The sequence below is a fragment of the Balaenoptera musculus genome, chromosome 4, assembly GCF_009873245.2.
Source record: "Balaenoptera musculus isolate JJ_BM4_2016_0621 chromosome 4, mBalMus1.pri.v3, whole genome shotgun sequence".
Taxonomy (NCBI): domain Eukaryota; kingdom Metazoa; phylum Chordata; class Mammalia; order Artiodactyla; family Balaenopteridae; genus Balaenoptera; species Balaenoptera musculus.
The window spans coordinates 13,877,559-13,894,157 of record NC_045788.1 but is presented as its reverse complement, the minus strand read 5'-3'; the positions used below and the strand labels follow the sequence as shown (position 1 = coordinate 13,894,157).

The 16,599-nt window shown below is 35.7% G+C and overlaps 1 protein-coding gene across 10 annotated transcripts in view; it reads right to left on the bottom strand.

The window, feature by feature from the left end:
• Positions 1-16,599, bottom strand: part of DNAJC13 (DnaJ heat shock protein family (Hsp40) member C13) — a 122,435-nt gene that overhangs the window by 13,007 nt on the left and 92,829 nt on the right. For 8 of the 10 annotated variants that reach the window (XR_005019665.1, XM_036850129.1, XM_036850127.1 and 5 more), the window contains 11 exons: positions 16,180-16,347; positions 14,289-14,402; positions 12,852-12,968; positions 11,535-11,712; positions 10,103-10,194; positions 8,377-8,476; positions 6,336-6,410; positions 5,985-6,097; positions 1,141-1,310; positions 936-978; positions 381-554 (listed from right to left, as the gene is read on the bottom strand). Coding sequence is in view for 9 of the 10 variants with exons in the window: in XM_036850129.1 (XP_036706024.1) it covers positions 381-554; positions 936-978; positions 1,141-1,310; positions 5,985-6,097; positions 6,336-6,410; positions 8,377-8,476; positions 10,103-10,194; positions 11,535-11,712; positions 12,852-12,968; positions 14,289-14,402; positions 16,180-16,347 (1,344 nt within the window). In the remaining variant the exon portion in view is untranslated. Of the gene's footprint in view, positions 1-380; positions 555-935; positions 979-1,140; positions 1,311-4,717; positions 4,779-5,161; positions 5,561-5,984; positions 6,098-6,335; positions 6,411-8,376; positions 8,477-10,102; positions 10,195-11,534; positions 11,713-12,851; positions 12,969-14,288; positions 14,403-16,179; positions 16,348-16,599 lie in introns of those variants that run through there. The other 2 variants (XM_036850132.1, XM_036850133.1) reach the window with 2 other exon arrangements.

Here is a 16,599-nt window from a genome sequence, read left to right as displayed (position 1 = left end):
TTTTTAAGTACGGTCATTCCTGCCATCTATGGCAAGCTAAGTGAAGAACATGCCCTAGCAGGACACACTCTTCCATTTAGGTTTCTACACTGCACATTTAGGTTTCTCCTTAAAACCATACCATCACTGGAAACGGGACGGCAGAAACCTTTCAGAGCTATTATAATTGTTAGAAATAGCATCCTCTCAATATACATACCTCTAACTTTTACCAAGAAGTTTCACTTTTGACAAGGCATGTGTGAATTTAAGGGTGGCTGCTACATTGAAAGAGGTAGCCAATTCTTAATGTATGGTCAACGAGGATGGTGTTTTAACAGAAACACTATCAACATGTTTAGCAAACTATATGAAATGTCTGGCTGACGGCTAAAGCTTACGTGAGGATTATTCTTCTCCAGGAGCTCAGTTAACTTTTCTAGCAGTGCAATAAGAAATTCTCTAGGCTTTCTTAGAACCCAAGCTGGTTGTGCAATAAAGATTCTCAAGAAAACTCCTCCAACAGCAAGTTCACCTTCTGCTTCTGCAAACACCACAGCAAAATCTTCAGGCAACTTTAAATAGAGAAAGAATAGTCAAGTCACTTACTAATCATTAGTTGTACATTAAGCAAGAAATAAAAACCCTATTAAAGAAATCGTTATGAAATTAACTAGTCCTTAAATAGTCATTAATATAATCAAATCAAAATTATTGTAAGTTGTATTTTCTCTTAACAAAATTCAGAAAAAGCCCTTTGATTAAGTTACTTACTCTGAAAGTGAGTATTCCTACTTTTATGTTTAAAACCTTATTTTCCAGGGGAAGACCTAAGTTTCTTAATGACAAAGTATCTAAAAGGTTGGCATTAAACTCACTCATCAGGAGTTTAAAAAAACAACAAAAATTTACAGTAAAATGTATAATTCCTTCCTCTGAATAAAAGTATACTTTACCTTCCAGTTTACATCGGGGTTGTCTTGCTGATTTTTAAAGTGCCTTGGGAAAAAAAAAGGGGAAAGGACATCAAACTTCAGTCACAAGACACACTTTCATGCATGTAGAGTAAGCCTTAGAAAGGTGACAGACAATGTGAGGCACGCCTGCCTGCCCGGTGACCCCACCTGAAGGCCCTAAGTTACTGCGTGTCTCTTGACTTACTCGAGCACCATTTCTCTAACTGTCATGGACACTTTATCTCTGGAGCTGTCATTCCAAATTAACTCAGGATTTTCATGAGTTCCTTCAAAAATATGGACGGCAGCTTCAGGGTTGTCTCTCATGGCATCCATAAACACGCTCGGGAGAAATTTCATCAATGTAATTCGAACCTAGATGAGGAAGTTTGAGAAAGAAAAGAGACCTATTGGAAACATCTCAATATTTGGTCTGCTTTACATTTCTCTAAGATAGAATGTTGCTGTAATTTATGTTATGGCTGATATGGGCCACAACTATCATCCAAAAATTCTGGACTGAGAGAACAGATAAACCTTGGTTTATGCAAAGGTAACAAGACTCACTACGACCTGCTACTACTTACCTATCCAGGTTCATTTCCTCTCTCCTCCTCAAATTTAAGAAACATTAAGAAATTCAGCACCAGTGGGGTGTGAAGTTCCCAGAGCACACCACACTGCCAGATCCTGCCCTGCACATGCTGTTCCTTCTTCCCAGAAGGCCCTTAGCTGGCCTGTCCCTCCACCCCTCCCACACCCCACACCCTCACAAATTTTTCTCATGCTACCTTTGTGGCGTACAAGTATTTTTTAGTGCATTTATTTTGCTATACTGTGTTTTACATTATACTGTGCCTTTTTCCAGAAAGGATTTAAAAAACAGCTTAAAAAAATATATCCAACACACACATACACACAAACTGAAAATTAGTCTGAGGCATAAGGACAAAGGGAAAATGAAGGTTGGAAAGATAAGTTTTTCCTTCAGGTCCTCACATAGTTTTCCTTCCTTTGTGTCATTCAAGTCTGTGCTCAAATCTCATCTTATAGAAATCTTCCCTGGCCAAGTCTGTCTTGCTGTTGCTGTATTTTCAGCCCCTGGCACAAGCAGATACTTGAATGAATATCTCATTCAGTATATACTCTGAGTATACTCATTCAGATACTTACTTGAATGAATGAGACTAATAGGAAGTCAGTACACAAAGGAAACATCAAAAGCTCTGTATAATTGCAAGCAATATATTACAAATTTAGCCCTGAACTCCTAGCAGCCAATGAACTAAAGGAAACAGTGTCAGTTACATGATAGAGAGCATCCACAAAACAGGATGTGTGTCACTTTTCTTGGTCAAATGGATCTAAGACATAAATACAAGAGTTAAAACTATAAAACTCTTGGGAAAAAATACAGGCATAGATCTTTGTAACCTTGGATTAGATAATGGCTTCTTATATATGACATTAAAAGCACAAGCTACAACAACAACAAAGATAGTATGGACTTCATCAAAATTAAAAAAAGACACCATCAGTAAAGTGGAAAGACATCCACAAAATGGGAGAAAATATTTGCAAATCATATATCTGATAAGGGACTGGTATCCAAAATATATAAAGAACAATTACAACTCAATAGTAAAAAGACAACCCAATTAAAAAATGAGCAAAGGATGTGAATAGATATTTCTCTAAAAAAGATGTACAAATGGCCACTTAAGCACATGAAAAGACATTCAACATCATTAGGCACCAGGAAAATGCAAACCAAAACCCTGAGATAACACTTCACACCCACTAGGATGACTATACTCAACAAAGATATATAGGGTGGGCCAAAAAGTGCCTTCGGTTTTTTAAGTAAAAATAAACACACATTTTTCATTTTCACCAAGAACTTTATCAAACAACGTATTCACTCTTTTATTCCACTACCTTCTGCCATTTTTCAGGCAACTTCATAATTCCATCTTCCCAAAACTTCTTATCTTTTTGAACAACTAACTGTTCCAGGTACCTTTTTCAGTCTTCCAGGGAACTGAAATTTTTTCCATTAAGAGAACTTTGTAAAGACTGAAATAAATGGAAATCCTAAGGTGCAATGTCTGGTGCATACGGCAGATAAATCAGAACTTCCCAGCCAAGCTGTAACAGTTTTTGCCTGGTCATCAAAGAAACATGCGGTCTTACGTTATCCTGATGGAAGATTATGTGTTTTCTGTTGACTAATTCTGGACGCTTTTCATGGAGTGCTGCTTTCAGTTGGTCTAATTGGGAGCAGTACTTGTTGGAATTAATTGTTTGGTTTTCCAGAAGGAGCTCATAATAGAGAACTCCCTTCCAATCCCACCATATACACAACATCACCTTCTTTGGATGAAGACCGGCCTTTGGTGTGGTTGGTGGTGGTTCATTTCACTTGCCCCACGATCTCTTCCATTCCACACTGTTGTACAGTATCCACTTTTGTCGCCCGTCACAATTTGTTTTAAAAATGAAACGTTTTCATTACGTTTCAATAGAGAGTTGCATGCAAAAATATGGTCAAGAAGGCTTTTTTTGCTTAACTTAATGTGGAATCCAAGCATCAAAGCGATTCACATGACCAAGCTGGTGCAAATGATTTTCAGTGCTTGATTTGGATATTTTGAGTATGTCAGCTCTCTCCTGCGTGGTATAACATTGATTGTTCTCAATTATTGTTTCAATTTGATTGCTATCAACTTCAACTGGTCTACCGACCATGGAGCATCGTCCAGCGAGAAATCTCCAGCACAAAACTTCGCAAACCATTTTTGACATGTTCCAGCAGTCACAGCACCTTCTCCATACACTGCACAAATCTTTTTGTGTGTTTCTGTTGCATTTTTACCTTTCTTGAAATAATAAAGCATAATATGCTGAAAATGTTGCTTTTTTCTTCCATCTTCAATATTAAAATGGCTACACAAAAATTAACCAATATTGTCTTTTTTTAAATGCACGCTGATATGACAGCTGTCACATACAATCCAACAAAATTGTTTTGAATTAAGTTAAAGACAGCTAAGTGCTACTAGAGCCATCTTACGGAAAAAACTGAACGAACCTTTTGGCCCACCCAATATAACAAGTGTCAGAGAAGAGGTGGAGAAATCAGAATCCTCACCCATCACTGGTGGGAATGTAAAATGGTGCAGCCACTGTGGAAAACAGTCTGATAATTCCTTGAAAAGTTAAAAATAGTGTTACCATATGATCCAGAAATTCTACTCTCGGAGAAATAAAATACATATCCACACAAAAACTTGTACACATGTGTTCACAGTAGCATCACTCAGAATAGCCAAAAAGTAGCAATAATCCACGTGTCCATTTTCAAATGATAAATGGAAAAAACAAAATGTGGTATATGTATACAATAGAATATTATTTGGCAATAAAAAGGAAGGAAGTACTGACACATGCTACAACATGGAGGAATCTTGAAAACATTATGCTAAGTGACAGAAGCCAGACACAGAAGACACATATTATGATTCCATTTACATGAAATGCTCAGAATAGGCAAATCTATAGAGACAGAAAGTAGGTTAGTGGTTGCCAGGTGCTAGGGGGAAGGTGAATGGGAAGTGACTGCTAAAGGGAATGGGTTTTTTTCCTGGGTTGATGAAAATGTTTCTAAAATAGATTGTTGTTGCCCAAACCAATGAATTGTATACTTCATATGTGTGACTTGTATGGTATGTCAATTATATCTCAATAAAGTTGTTACCAAAAAGGAAAATAAGTTTACTGACCCCAGTTCTAGAATCTCTTGCTGCAAATCATTCAATTAAGGAGCTGACACTTGTATTTTTCCTATACAGAAAATTTAAGTGTAAATATATTCACCTTGGTAAAATTTGTCCCTCATGTATTTCAAAGGTCAAAAAATTACTGAAGAGCTCAAAAATCAATCAATCGATACATATTTATTTTAAATATCTAAAACATTATTTAAAACATGTAATATTAGACATTATAATTATGTGCTACCCAACTCTAGCTTTAAGAAAACTCAATATTAAATATCAATATTCATGGACTTCCCCGGTGGTCCAGTGGTTAAGATTCTGCCTTCCAATGCAGAGGGCGTGGGTTCGATCCCTGGTCGGGGAACTAAGATCCCAAATGCCGTGCATGGTGTGGCCAAAAATTTTTTTAAAAAAATCAATATTCATGATTTTATGGACCCTTGCTATAGATATCCAAATGTAATCGCCCTTATCCCATCAACCCTGTTGATGACAGACTATTAACCATATTCCCAAAGTAAAACAGTTCTAGGTCCTGTGACAGATTCTCAGGAGATCAGACAAGGAAAAAAAACAACTGAATCTAGCGTGTTTTACTGATGTAAAATAACACCTAACACTCTGGAAGTGGGGGCTCAGGAGCCTTCATTTCATATCTGGGCTGGCTTCAGTGAGCATTACTTCATGTGAAACTGATTTAATAACAGAAGAAGGGGACTTTGATTACACCTGTGTCTGGATGAAATTCTATTTAGAAGTGCTGTTCTAACAGGTTCCTGCTCTGCAAATTGGACCATGGTTCCAGAGATCATCTTGTTAGCTCCAGATTCTTAATGAGAGATCTCCCTGCAGAGAGGGGAAGCAAAGGTGCCATTACTCACGTGCTATATGGCTTTAACTAATACAGGTGTGGGGTGTATCTCCTTCACAAGCTACCTCCACAGGCCAATCCTCGAAGTGTGAAAGTCTAACCTAACGTATCATCCGTCATAACTTAAATATACTTTTCTTCTTTCTTCAAGGGAGATGAACAGCTTTATCACCATAATTCAAATACTCTCTTAAGACTTCTCAATTCTAGTGCAGGCTTCACCGACTATAATTTTTTTCTAACTAGTAATATATAGGAATAATTTCAGGTATGTCGATCTTCCAACTTTCACATTAAGTTATTTCCTCACCATCTCAGACTTTGGTAACCCTCATGTAATCTGTTATCAAAGTTACAGAGCTTTAATAATTTCTTTCTAAGAACCCATTTTGTGCTCACCTTTGGACCTATTAGTTTATCTGCTGTCATTTTAGCAAAAAGTTCTGCTGTCTGGGCTCGAACCTGTGGATGTGTTGAATTGCAGAACATGTCTAGTAAATAAATCAAAGCTCCTGTGAAGGAAAGAAAGAATTAGTGTTTATACTCTAAATAAAAAAAAAAAGACTTTTCTAATCATAGAATCATAGTAGAATTCATTTTCAACCTTGTTTCAACTCAATGCAGTTTGGTTTTTTTTAAACTGTAAACCTTCCAAAGCATTCTTCTAGTTTATCAGACTATACAAAGCAGCTCAAAATAAGCTTCACCATTACTGAGCATGACTGGATGAGAAAGCACTCCATACATTACCTTTTGCCATTGCTTCTTTGATTATTTTTGTACTTGATGTCAAAGCATAAAGAGTTTCCAGAACAAGCTGACGACCTGCAAAGTAAAAGACATTTCAAGGAATGTATCATCACATTAGCTTACATTTACTGGGCACCAGTGCCAGGCACTGAACTAGGTGTTCTACACAGGGTATTATACTTGCATCTTCACAATAACCAGCAAGACAGGAATTGTGGCCTCCTTATGAGTGAGGAAGCTGAGACCCAGATTGACCAACCCATGGATTCACAGCTAGTGAGAGGTATAGCTCACTATACCACTAAGGTATATAGAGGTTTATAGAAGTCTGACTTCCAAAATCCACACTCGTAACCACTATGCCATACTGTCTTGCTACCTCACTGTTCACTGTGCAAACAAAATCTTCTCACCTCCTGACACCCTGAGAACACTCTATTCAGGGATCTACAATTTTTATGTGGTGCTAGTGTCTTAGAGAAATAAGTAGGAAGTAACAGTTGCAAGACACTGTTCCAATCTAAGACACAATAGCATCCTTCTGCCCATAGTCTGTGCGCTTCTCACCCTAGTCATCGAAGTAGACTCGGCTAATGGACTTTACTCTTCTAAAGTCAAAATGGCAACAACAGACAGGTGACCAAAGGAGTAAAGAGTTGGCAAAGAGGGTGAAGGCTGCCAAGTATTAGGCTGAGACTAAAACAACAAAGGATGGTAGACAGAATGAGCTAAGTTAACAGGCAGAAGAACAAACACTCAAAAGGAGATTTTTAAGAGAAGCAACAGTACTTCACTGAAAACCTACCACTGTTCTAACCATAGTTTCAAAGGAAAACAAGTCTTTGGAGGGGAGAGAGGAAGTCAACATTTTATGTTTTTAATGTCCCTTAGCAAACAGTTAAAAGATAATTTAGTCTAAAATATAAACGATAGCAGAGTAGGCTGAGATATCTAGATGTCAGCTATTTTACAGGTAAGATTAAAATAATGACTGGACTATATAAATCCGATATGAATATAAAATCTTTCAAGTTATGACTTCTGTAACATTCTTCACTTCATCAATCAGTTTAATTTTGCATTGTTTGAAGCCTCGTAAAGCTGTCAAAAACTAATAAAAAAGAAAAACCAACTAAGGTTGTAGGGATGATAAAAATAATCTGCGAATGACTTTTAAAAGTTGTCATTTTAAAGAGCTATTTCAAATGTCATTTATTAAAGAAAACAAAAATATTCAATGGAAACTGAACTCCACTCAATTCACTGAACATAACACCTAACACGTGCAAGGCACTGGGGCATAAAATGAATGAGACAGGTTGCTGCTCTCAAGGAGGTGAACAGGTATGAAGTCAAGATTAACATGACTTCCAAGGGGCTAGCAAAGCCGACTGAGCAATGTCTGCTGACGGTTAAGTGGCAAAGTTGGACTCAGTATCGCCAATTGCCTTTGAAAAGCAATCTCAAGGTTGATCCTAGCACTTATGCTAGACGACTGTACAGTTTGTAAGGAGTCTATATTATTTCAGGCTGTATTCAAGAAATCAGGTTGGTGTATTTTAAAAAATTGATATCATTTGGTGGTAACAGTCGCTATCAGCATCAAATCAGTAAAGGACAAATAATGCAGGACTGAACTTTAAGCTAACATAAGGTGATTTTTATCTTAAGCATTTTTTCCTATCATCCAAGATCAACTGTGTGTGTGTCTGTTTTTTTTTTAAATAAACCATGGAATATTAGTCAATTCTCAATTACTCATGTGTAGCTTATACTCAACAAATTGAAAATCCTAGATTATTTTCCTTTTGCTTTTGGATCTCTCTTACCTCTTTCAACTTCTGATATGAGAAATGCAAAATAATTAACTTATGTAAAAATATAATTAGAAAGACAAATCTAATATAAAGAATACCACTTAAAATATTCCAAAACAAAACACGGATAACACTGTGTCAGAGGTTTTGTATCATCTGTGTAACTGCTCCCCTCAATGGGTTGACTGTACTGTTGTTTCGAAAATTCCAGTGAATATACGTACTTGACGGCAAAGAATGTAGAAGAGCCAATAAATTGGACAAAACCATTGATTCAGCAATATTGTTGACGCAGTCTTGGTTAGACGTCACTATATTCACAACCTGAAAATTAATCAATAGGATGTTAAGAGTTCTGGAAATAATTTCGGACCTAAACAAATTAAGTCAAATTAGTCAGACCTAAATAAACTTAAAGGCTTTACCAAAGTGAGGAAAATGTTTGGAGGACAAAATATTTAATTTTTAGGCAAGGGTTTAATTTTAAAAGATTGGCCTTATTACTCTGTTCTTTTGAGAATAAAAAATGTTAATGGTAAAGCATATATTATATACATTAGCTTTCTATTAATTTAGAGGTAAGAATTAAATATAAAGATCTAAACAAATATTTCAGCACCCATTCACAATCTTGAGGCTTATAAGAAGCCTTCAATTCTACACCAGTTCATGCTCTAGAACTATTGTGTACACTGTAGTGCTTTCCAATTGTAGATTTGGGGTGGCAAGTGATTAGGAAGATAATCATCTTTACTACTGGGACTTTTTCTTTTAGAGGGAGAAAGTAAATGTCTTCAGTGCCCAGCACAACAGATTAGGTCTATCTTTCCATTATAAAGAAATAGGCATGTTTTTCTTTCAAAGAGGATGACCTTTTAAGTCTAACTTATTATATACATTGATCTAAAGATCATTGTCACTTAATCTGAACTATGTGGTCAGCATGTCAAAGCAAAATATCCTAGATTTAATAATGCTTATTTAAAGAGTTACAAGATACTTGAAGGAAATAAGTGGAGAAGCATGCTTTTCAATTTAAAGAACATGCTTGTTAAGGTTTTTGACCAATTTAACATTTATTATTTTATTAAACATCTTTTTTAAACCAAAATGCAATCTAAGAACACTTAATCATTCATAAAGTACTCATTAACCTGTTACCGCAGTGTTGAATTTGGTGTTCTTTATAATAAATCGTGTGTTATAATAGGCAGGATCATCTGAAAAAAGACCCTGGGAGCTCACTCTGGGTTGCCTGGACAAGGAGTCTCCTGTGACCAGGGTCTTCCTGCTTCTCCCAGAGGAAAAGGCTCCACCCAAACAGCTTCCTGTGGGACCAATGATTTCATTCTTCTGAAGGAGGGGCCTCCAACCACCCTTGGACCCTCAAGGCCCACAGGTTCTGGGCAGCTGCCTTTCCTAGACAGCTCCTGTAAACAGCGTAACATACCAGGTGTCTGTCTGTCACCCTCACTGGAAAGGTTGCTTTTGTACCAGACCATAAGAAGGGAGAGCAACTTAGGGGGAGGGAATACAAACCCACAGTGTGCAGCCAGCACAGTGCCCTGGTCTCAACATGTCTCTCTGTGGGGACACTGAGAGATCTGGGAAATCCTGCCTCCTTTTCTTGTTGATCTGTGGCTTCCAAGCTTCCCAAGTAAAGCCCATTCCTTAACTCACGCCACATGACACTGAACAAATGCATCCCAAGTTCTAATGCATGACAGACGATGACCACAGAGGGAAAGCACCTTGAACACTACAATACTTGCTCTTCAAAATGAGCATATTAATTCAAATTTTAAAAACATATTCACTTGGCTTAATAGGCAAAATGAAAAAAAACACATGCAAACTTCCATTCAACTTTAGATGATGATTAATCAAGGATCAAACCATGTATAGTAAGTTGTAGGAAAGACAACACCCTTTAGTACAAAATTCTTTTACCTCTAAAGCCAATTGCTGCACTTGACCAGCTCCATGGACTCGAAGAAGAGAAAATATTAACTTAAAGTGCCCAATGCATTCACTTTCAGAGCCTAGGAAGTAAAAATAAAATGTTTAATTTTTATTTCCAAGAGATGTTCTAAATTATCCACCTTTAGGAAACTGATACACATTTTTGTTTACTGTCAATTATAAGTCTCTGGTAAACTTTTCTTAACGTTTGTGACACAAAGTGAGTGAAGCATCACTAAGGATCAGTAAATCTTAAGAAGTTAAATGATATTAGACTATCTTAGGTTTGTTTTGTCTTCATTTCCATCCCCACCCCTAGTTAACCCACAGGGTAAAAACAAGAAATTTATCAAACACACAATCCAAATACAACTCAAAAATTAAAAGTGTAAGGTGGTATTTTTACTCTTTACCTCAAGACTGTAGAGCTACCCTTGTCAGCCAAATTACATTTGGGGAGAGTGTGACATCATCTGGCTTTTAAAGACTGAGTTAGAACCCTGCCACTTGAGAACTACATTATAAACAAGTAAGTGCCAAATCAATAGCCAGCTTTACTGCAATTCCTTTGTACCTAATATGTCAACTCCAAACAATAAGAAATGAAGTTTTCTTCAGATTTTATAATACTGCCTTTAAAAACATCCCCATGTATATATACCATGGGAATGACTTATTTTCTTAAACAACATTTAATTATTATTGGTTATTTTATTTGAATAATGTATTACTGTAATACATAGTGAAAAGAGCAAAGAAGTACATGAAAGATAATATTAAGTGTTAATAAAAAAGATTTGAGATCTTCATGTAACTTAAACTGAATATATATTGTTTTAGGTTTTATATTCTATATTTGTTATCAAAGTTAGAATTGGAAGAAGCTTTCGGATTTTCACCCATCCATCTCCCTGAAGTCAGGCAAGAGTGATAATGTTCTTGGAAATGTCCTTCTTAAAGATGTTTTAAGAATGACAATTCTCACTTTATTATTTCAGTTTTTATACACCAAAAACTTCAGGCAGTTTTTCAAAAACATGGCATTGTGTTATGGACCAGAAGACACAAAAATGAGATCACCTAATAAATAAAATTTAAGAGCTTATATTGATACTTGGTATGTCAATTTATGTCATCAATGTGATATTTTACACTAGCAAGTTACTCTGCCTTTTCAACTCATTGAAAGTCATATGCTCTTAGAGATACGAATTATTCTAAGCATGGTGACCTGACCTCTCTTTCCAGCCTACTATTTAGAGGTAAAAATATTATGGAGTCAATTCTTCTTAATGTTATACAAAGTATAACATGATAACCAAGTACAATTTTTCCTGCATTTCCCTGGTAAAACTGAGAACTGGAATTTTTGGGCTCTTCGATTGTAAGGATCTTACTCATCAAGGGTATAGTCACACACCTGGATTATATTTTATAACATTTCTCAGAGCCTCCAAAGCCATTTCCACTCTTGGCAAGCGGTCTCCATGTTGCTCTGACTCCACTTTTGCAGAATGAGTGATAGCCATGAATGTGTGGAGGTACTGGGCCTGGGAGCCTATATAATCCAAGAGACTTGCAGCAAATGCTTTTGGAACCTAAGTTGAGTGGAAAAATATTTAAAAACAAGTGTGCCCTTAGAAATAACCTATAACAAAGACTCCACAGCAAAAAAAACAACAACAAAATACTTCAAGCCATGAAAGTGATTAAATTATACATACACATGAATATACCTATGGATTAAGTGGGGAGAGGGGGAGAAAGGGGACAAAACCCAATTGCATTAGGAAGTGTTTAACATTTTTGTCCAACTCCATTAGAGATTTGATATACTCCCATCAGTACCTCAGTATAATAATTCTGAGATGAGTATGTCTTCCCTTTACCAAGGTATTGATAGTATGATATGTAACTTCTATAATTTGGTTACATTTTTATATTTAAAAATTATATATATTTAGATTATAAATTCAAAGGACAGTTTTCAAAGACATTTCACAAATCACTGAACTCATTCTGCTTAGCAGCTATTTATAGATATTATTCTGTGATAAACAGTAAATGTTACAGTTTAGTAAATTCTTTTTTTTCCAAGAGCAAACTCTTTGTTTTAGAGAAATAGCCTCACTTCTTTCTTCCTTACAAACCAATCAACCAACCAATTCTCTTTGCCACCCCTCCAAAAAGAACTACAACAAAAATTTCCTACATGATTTCCAAGCACTACGGAAGGAAAAGAAGATCATTTGCTTCCGGAGGTGATTAGGCATCATCACAAGAGATGACCTGGTGTGACCCCAGTCATCTTCTAAAAATTCTCTTTGCTTTCCACCTCTATTTTCTTCTAAAAATGGGCCAGAGACAGACTACTGTCTGGTGGTCTGATATTCAACATGATGGAATAAGTATGTAAATAGCCTTACACTTCCATGAGAGAATAGTAAAGCTGAAGGCATATATACATGATACAGTGGGGTAGCATTATGCATAAAATATCAGGAACAGCTGGGAAAGGAATAAATTCTTATTCACGAATCCACAAAATTAAATTCTTTAACATTCAAAATAAAAAGGATCATAAGTTATCAATGGTCACCCCATCACACACCCAAGTTAGTATAAAGCATTTGGCAAAAAACAGGTATTATTTCAATGTATACAGTGTGAATAAACTAGTAGCTTTCAATAACAAATGATCAAAGGTGTCAGACAAAATTAAAAGGAGAGAGCTTACCTCGAGTGGGAAAGTAGGGACTTCATTATAGACCCTAACAAAAATCTCCCCTACAATAAGTTCTTTGGCATGATCACTGTAGACAAATTCTGATCCATAGGTTTTGTCACAGTCACCCTTTTTAAAAAAGAAAACAGATTGTTAGAGGTAAATTGGAATCATTAGTGTCTGGTTTATTAATCTATCCATATTCAGTTTAATAACTTAGCAGATAAATAACTTGAAAGATTCATTCATTTTCCAGAGGGAAAAATGTGGTGGGATACACATCACAGCACTCAATGCAATTTTAAGGTTTGTAATCAGTAATATGGACTCTGGAAAAGGCATAGAATTATGTTATTTCTTAACCCAAAGATCAATATTGTAACTCATTTTAAAATTTCAAAAGATCACTGAGGTCAGCCAATGAAGTGTTCATAAGCAAGTATGACACGTGGCTCTTCTCTCTCCGCTCAGCAAACATTTGGCCCAGTCAGATATAGGGTGATAGAGCTAAGAAATGAACACATTTGGACTGGTTTTAAAAAGTAATACATTAAGTGAAAAGTGCTGGAAAACAGGGTCTCTGAATAAAAAAGCAAGGTAATAGTAGAGGGGTTGACAAAGCAAGAAGAATTTCCATTTAAGAACGAGGAAAAAGATAGGAAAGAGGAATGGGAAAAAAATAGCTCCAAGAAGATTTAGGTGGAAATCACTCAAAATTTAGGTTGGACTAAAATAATATGCAAAAGTGTTGTTGTAAAGTTGTAAAGGGCTAAACGAAGAGAGAATGATGTTCTCTCCTGGTGAAAGAATAGATGATATATAGAAATCTGAGACTTGTTCTCCCTAGCTCTGCAATTCTCAAAACTTCTATCAATGAAGAGCTCTGAGTGACTATCATGAAATGAATTCAAAACCAAATTTTGAATAATTCAGGACACCCAGTGATGGTTACTCTTTAATGAAGTCCAAGCCCAAAAACACAACTTCTTCTAAACCATCAAGACTCAACCATCTAATGTATGTATTATCCAGGCCTTCTCCTTATCTCCCATTCTACTTACTGTCTTTTGTTTTTTTCATGGCTTAATAGCTTCTCCTCTAGAAGGTGGCAGGATAGGAGAAATTATTCAATTTTGATACCAGAAAGCAATTTTAATTTACTGGGGAAAAGAGGCTAAAGAGAACAATTAAAACAGAGCTTCTGGGCACAAAAACTGGTTAAAATAGAAGACAGCTATATGTAAGTGGTAATTAAAAACACAACAAAAAATCCTAATGTATATTAAATACAATAAGAATGCTATTATTAAATGGGCCAAATATTAGGTAGCAAAAGCTATAGGCTTGATCAACACGCAATGGAGAAATAATGGGTTTCTGTTTTGTCAATACTAAGTTATATTTCCAGAGATTCCATTACAGTAAGAAATTTATAAAACAATAACATACTTTTTTAATCATGTTTTCTTGTTGGGATTCAAGAAATTCAAGTAGTTCTGCTCTTGTAGAATTGTTCCATATCAAATAGGGGCTCTCTGTGTTACTGTTAAGCATCTTCAAAATCTAGGAGAAAGAACATTACTGTTTATAATATTTAGGAAATATATTGAAATTACCATTCATTAAAATTGTCTATGACGTGCCAAGCACTGTAATAGGTTCCTTAAGTATAACAGATCTCAATAATTTTAGCAAGTTTGTTAATATATTCCATTTTGCAGCTGAGAAAAATCAAGACTGAGAAAGATCAAATTATTTGCCCCAGGTCTCACAACCCTTAAGTGGTGAAACTGGGATTCAAATTTGAATCTGTTTGACTTCACATTCTTAACATTTGCTCTGCTTTGTGAAAACTACAGACGATATTCTGTGTTAAAGCATTTTATAAACTCAGTAAATGTAAGCTTAAAAAGAATCATACCATACTGCCTTTACATACATATTTGTTGTTGTTTTTTGGCCGTGCCTTGTGGCTTGTAGGATATCAGTTCCCTGACTAGGGACTGAACCCGGGCCCTCGGCAGTGGAAGAGCAAAGTCCTAACCATTGGGCTACCAGGAATTCCCTAAATGTTTTAATAAGAACTTTTTACACTTCACATTTACAGAGCTCTGTGCTAGGAGGAAAGCAGTGGGTTATTACCTCCATCTTACAAAAAGAAATCCAACCCTTGTTTTCAAAACATGAACTACTAGTTAAGTAAAATGACTGAAAAAATTTATCATGAAGAAAATTTTAAAACTCTGAGAAGTGGCAGTTTAAAATAAGCATTTTATTAAATCCAGATGGAGTCCAGGCCAAAATTTTGAAGTGTTACTTTTTTTTTTCTTTCCTGTAGTAGTTAATCAACAACTAGTTAGTATTTCTGGAAAGAATGTTTTCAGTCAGCAAAATACTTCACACTGGTGAACACAAAGTCCGGAAAAAGAACCAAGATCAAGATTGGCATCTAAAGCTCTTCCCTCTTACTCAGGGGATCTGAAAGGCAGTGTCTTGCACTAAAAAACAGACTCAATCAGATTAGATTAAAAAAACAAATAAGCTGTTTATAAATTCTAAAAATATTTTACATTTGGAACACTGAGGCCTTTTTTCTTCTAAAACTATTAGATGATCATCAGAGAAAATGAAATAAAATAAAAATAGCCTACAATTCTACAATTCAGGGATAACTACAGTTAACATATTGATACAGATCCATCCATTCATTTTTTTTAATACCAAAAATGGGATTTAACCTTTTCACTTAAAATACTTTAAACATCTTTTAATGTCTTCCCATATACCTTTACAATTTGAGGCTTCAAGATATTCTATTTAATGGATTTCTATAGGTTAATTCTCTAATGCTTAGATTGTTTCTCAATGATTCTCACAGAAGAGGTTGGGCGATCTGCCACGATCATACTTATTTTTGTCATGAATGCATATGTGTGTATATACTGACTTTTAGGATTTCAATGCTGACTGTAAGTAAGTTATAGCTTATAACAAACAGCTAAAAATAGACTCTGGGTCTCCTGACTCCCAGTTCTCTGTCCATTCCAAGTTCACTCTCTTGTCCTGTTCCTTTCTGATTCAATATTATCAAGAATTATGGGGAGCTCTACAGCTGAGAAACATGAAGTTAATCTACCCTTACAGAGAGACTGGACTTGTAGAGCTGATAACATCAGCATCAAGCCACAACAACAAACCAAATTTCTTAGTTGAGAGAACAAGCATGTGAGCATTTTCAATTTTTAGGTTTCCGAGAGCAATCAACATTGTTATATTCCCCTACTATCTAAAGAATCTTGCAATATTTATCAAAAACCCAGGCTACTTTTGAAGCACGTACCTCAGTAGCACTAACTACAGCAAGTTTTCTAGCAACATAGGGGGTCAGCATGCCAGCTACACTTTTCCTTATGGTTGGATTTTCTGGTGTTGCTTGTTCTTCAGGCAGATACCCTCCAAGGCGACTTAGAGCACGGACACTCAGTTTGGCAAGACTGTTGGCTACTTCCTGTTATAAAAAAATTAAGACATTAAGACATTAAAATAGATCTGCTATCTTACACAGGCAACAGTACCTTTATAGAATCAAAACAGTATGGAACATATTAAGGAATAGAAAGCAAAAAAAAAGAAACAAAAAAGTCCCCAACACTGATGTCAGAGAGTTTATGCATTAGAGCTTATTCTTTTATTTATATGAAAGACCATCAGAATCTGTGTACTCATTTATACCTAATACGGTATCTTGTAGATAACTGGA